The sequence below is a fragment of the Myotis davidii genome, unplaced genomic scaffold (genome assembly GCF_000327345.1).
Source record: "Myotis davidii unplaced genomic scaffold, ASM32734v1 scaffold327, whole genome shotgun sequence".
In the NCBI taxonomy this organism is placed as follows: Eukaryota; Metazoa; Chordata; class Mammalia; order Chiroptera; family Vespertilionidae; genus Myotis; species Myotis davidii.
Genome location: NW_006298628.1, coordinates 5,876,551 through 5,879,924, shown reverse-complemented (window position 1 = coordinate 5,879,924; position 3,374 = coordinate 5,876,551). Strand labels below are relative to the sequence as shown.

The 3,374-nt window shown below is 55.6% G+C and overlaps 1 protein-coding gene across 1 annotated transcript in view; it reads left to right on the top strand.

The window, feature by feature from the left end:
* The window catches only part of LOC102766019 (keratin, type I cytoskeletal 14-like), a 5,088-nt gene extending 2,118 nt beyond the window's left edge, over positions 1-2,970 (top strand). Inside the window, 7 exon segments of the mRNA XM_015570921.1 lie at positions 553-635; positions 1,203-1,359; positions 1,514-1,681; positions 1,722-1,817; positions 1,819-1,979; positions 2,076-2,122; positions 2,683-2,970. Of these exon segments, the coding sequence (XP_015426407.1) occupies positions 553-635; positions 1,203-1,359; positions 1,514-1,681; positions 1,722-1,817; positions 1,819-1,979; positions 2,076-2,122; positions 2,683-2,780 (810 nt within the window). The 3' untranslated portion in view covers positions 2,781-2,970.
* Positions 2,971-3,374: the final 404 nt, after the last annotated feature.

Here is a 3,374-nt window from a genome sequence, read left to right as displayed (position 1 = left end):
GGACCCTGCTTCCCTTGGTGTCTTGCTGATGCCTTTCGTGGATTAGGCAACAAAGGGAGGGAACTCCAGCCAACCCAGGATTCAACTGATCTTTGTCTTCTGCTTCCTCTTTTCTGATTCTCCGTGCGCTCCCTGCAGTCCCTTGCTCTGTGAGCTGGGAAAGGAATGTGTGTGCCCGCAGGGTCTGGCAGGGCTGACTTTGCAGAGAGAATTCAGATTGAGAACTGGGTCTCACCTGTAGGAAGGGAACTGGAAGCCCTGAGAACCGGTTCAGGTTTGGCAACACGTCAGTGGTAAAACCAGGATCAGAACTCAAGAGCTTTTGATTCGAAGGCCAGGGCACTTTCCACACCCTCTGCTGACCATGAGTCAGCAAAGCCCTGGGTCAAAGCTGGACTCCCAGAGGTTACCCTTTAGGCTGCTGTGGCGCAGGCTTGTGGGAGGAGGTGGGGACTCTGGCAAGAGCATGAAAGCCAAGGCCAGATGCTAGCTGCAGTGAAGCCTGGCTAGTGATGTCCATTTGACCAATGACCTGTGCCCCTTCCCTTGCAGATCCTCACGGCCACCGTGGACAATGCCAATGTCCTCCTGCAGATTGACAATGCCCGCCTGGCTGCGGATGACTTCCGCACCAAGTGAGTTGGCAGCGGTGGCCCAGAATGGCCAGTCTCCCAGGGTGGGGCATTTGTGGAGCAGTGTTGCCTGAACAGAGCTGATGAGCGCCAGGCTGGCCATGTGAGAACCCATTAGGGTGCTCATAAAAAGAGAAGGTTTGGGGGCCCCACCCTTGGAGTTCTGATTCAGTTATTTTAACAGGCTGCCTGGGTGATTCCGACCCACAGCCAGGTTTGGGAGTCAGTTTTATGGAGGGGCACTCCCCACTTCCCCACGTGCCCCTGAAGTTTAGGAGGCAGTCCTATTTGGAGGTCTTGTGTGCTATCGTTGACTGAAGCTGGAACTATCTCCCTTCCCTGAATTCTGTACCAGGAGAAACTGCCCTATTCCCTGTCACCCCACCCCAGGAATGAGCACCTGAGCAATCAATGGGTACTGTGTCCAACCATGCCAATTTTGAGATTGGCACCCTAAACCACCCACAGGGGGCCAACTCTGGGAAGAAGCTGCGGGAGGAAGAGAACAGAGCCTTCCGTGTGGTCAGGATAGCCACGCGGTCTCATTCCTTTTCTCTCCGGTCATTCCAGGTACGAGACGGAGCTGAATCTGCGTATGAGCGTGGAGGCCGACACTAACGGTCTGCGCCGGGTGCTGGACGAGCTGACCCTGGCCAGGGCCGACCTGGAGATGCAGATCGAGAGCCTGAAGGAGGAGCTGGCCTACCTGCGGAAGAACCACGAGGAGGTGAGAGCTCAGTGGAAAAGCCAGCTTAGAAGATTAGCGGGGAGGGGGGAGAGATGGAATCGAGAAGGTGGAGGCCAGGAACACCTCTGACTGGGGAACCCCAACCGGCTGCCAGAGGGAGGCTCCCACTGTGGACTGTTCTTTTGTTGCGCAGGAGATGAACTCCATGCGAGGCCAGGTGGGCGGGGATGTCAACGTGGAGATGGACGCCGCCCCCGGCGTGGACCTGAGCCGCATCCTGAACGAGATGCGCGACCAGTACGAGAAGATCGCGGAGAAGAACCGCAAGGAAGCCGAGGAGTGGTTCTTCACCAAGGTGGGTGCCATTCGGGTGCAGGGGACCCAGGATACCTCGCTCCCAGGAACGTCCAGGGTGATTGGCCACCAACAGCGAGCTGGTGCAGAGCAGCAAGAGCGAGATCTCCGAGCTCCGCCGCACCGTGCAGAATGCAGCTGTCCCAGATCCAGGAGATGATCGGCAGCGTGGAGGAGCAGCTGGCCCAGCTGCGCTGTGAGATGGAGCAGCAGAACCAGGAGTACAAGATCCTGCTGGACGTGAAGACCCGGCTGGAGCAGGAGATCGCCACCTACCGCCGCCTGCTGGAGGGAGAGGACGCCCAGTGAGTGCCCTGTCCTCCCTCCTGATCCATCCCTTCATGATTCACTCACTGCACCCCCAATGTATTTAATGATCTTGCCCCTTTCTGTCTTCACAGCCTCTCCTCCTCCCAGTTCTCCTCTGGCTCTCATTCATCCAGAGATGGTAAGACTTTACCCCTCATCAAGCCTCAGGACCAGCCCTGGTCTCCCAGTAGGCCTAAGATGTTGGATATGGGCTTCTTATAGGGGTGAGAGGTGAGCTAGAGTTTTCTCACCAAGTATCCCTTATAAGCCATTATCTAAATCCTCCATAGAGCTGAGAGCTGGTGGCTTCCACGTTTTACTTTTGTGACCCAGTGTCTATGGCAGACCACATGGTCCTAGGGGTCAGCACCATGGACAGGGCCCTACAGGGCTCTGTCTGTCCTGGGCCAATCTGTGTCTATTTGGGTCAATCTGGACGGAACCAGTCCCATCTGAGTTCTTAGGAGGCTCCGGTCTGAGGACACAGACTCTACTCCCAACCTTTGGAAGCCCTAATCTGAAAAATAAAATGTGCTGATCGTATCAGTGCTAGTTCAGGAGCAGTGAAGGAAGAGAGAATAGGAGGCAGGACAGCAGAGAGGCAGCTCATTTGATTCCTCTCAACTCCTTGGCCTCCCCACTTCCGATTGCTTCATTGCCTATTCACTGCCGCTAACGCCTTCTCTACCCTTTCCCCAGTGTCCTCCTCCAGTCGCCAGATCCGCACCAAGGTCGTGGACGTGCACGATGGCAAGGTGGTGTCCACCCACGAGCAGGTCCTTCGCACCAAGAACTAAGGCTGCTCAGCATTGCTCAGGCCTAGGAAGCACGCCCCCCGCCCTCCCCTGCTGTGTGGACACAGATCTGACTGGGGGATCCCCTCTCCTGAAACACCACTCCCCACACATAAGCACTTCACACCTGAGCCCTGCCTCACCCTTGCCCCTTCCTGGCATTCAATAAAGCTTTGTTATCTGAGTTGCACAACTCCCGCCTCTGCCTGGTCATTGTCAGTAGTGGAGGTGGGAGAAAGCGGGGGAAGCATCTCTTTGGAGCTCGTCCTAGCACCTGGCTATAGCCTCTGGGGCTGGGAGAAAGGGCCTGGGAGAGAATTGGGCTCAGGTCCCGGCATGGCTTTCACCATCTCCAGAGATACAGATGGAAATGTGCACCGGGTCATGTGTGGTGTCTCCTAGGACATGGAGGCACACACATTCGTTCAGTCACTCATTCATTCGTTTGTTCATTCATCCTCCAGGTACTATTGAGTATCTTTGGTGTGTCAGGCACTGTGCTAGGCATTGCCGTTAGGGAGTTCTTTGAGAATATATTGAAACTATAGATCTTCTCTTTTCACCCTCCCCCACCTCAATAAGCATACACACATTTGC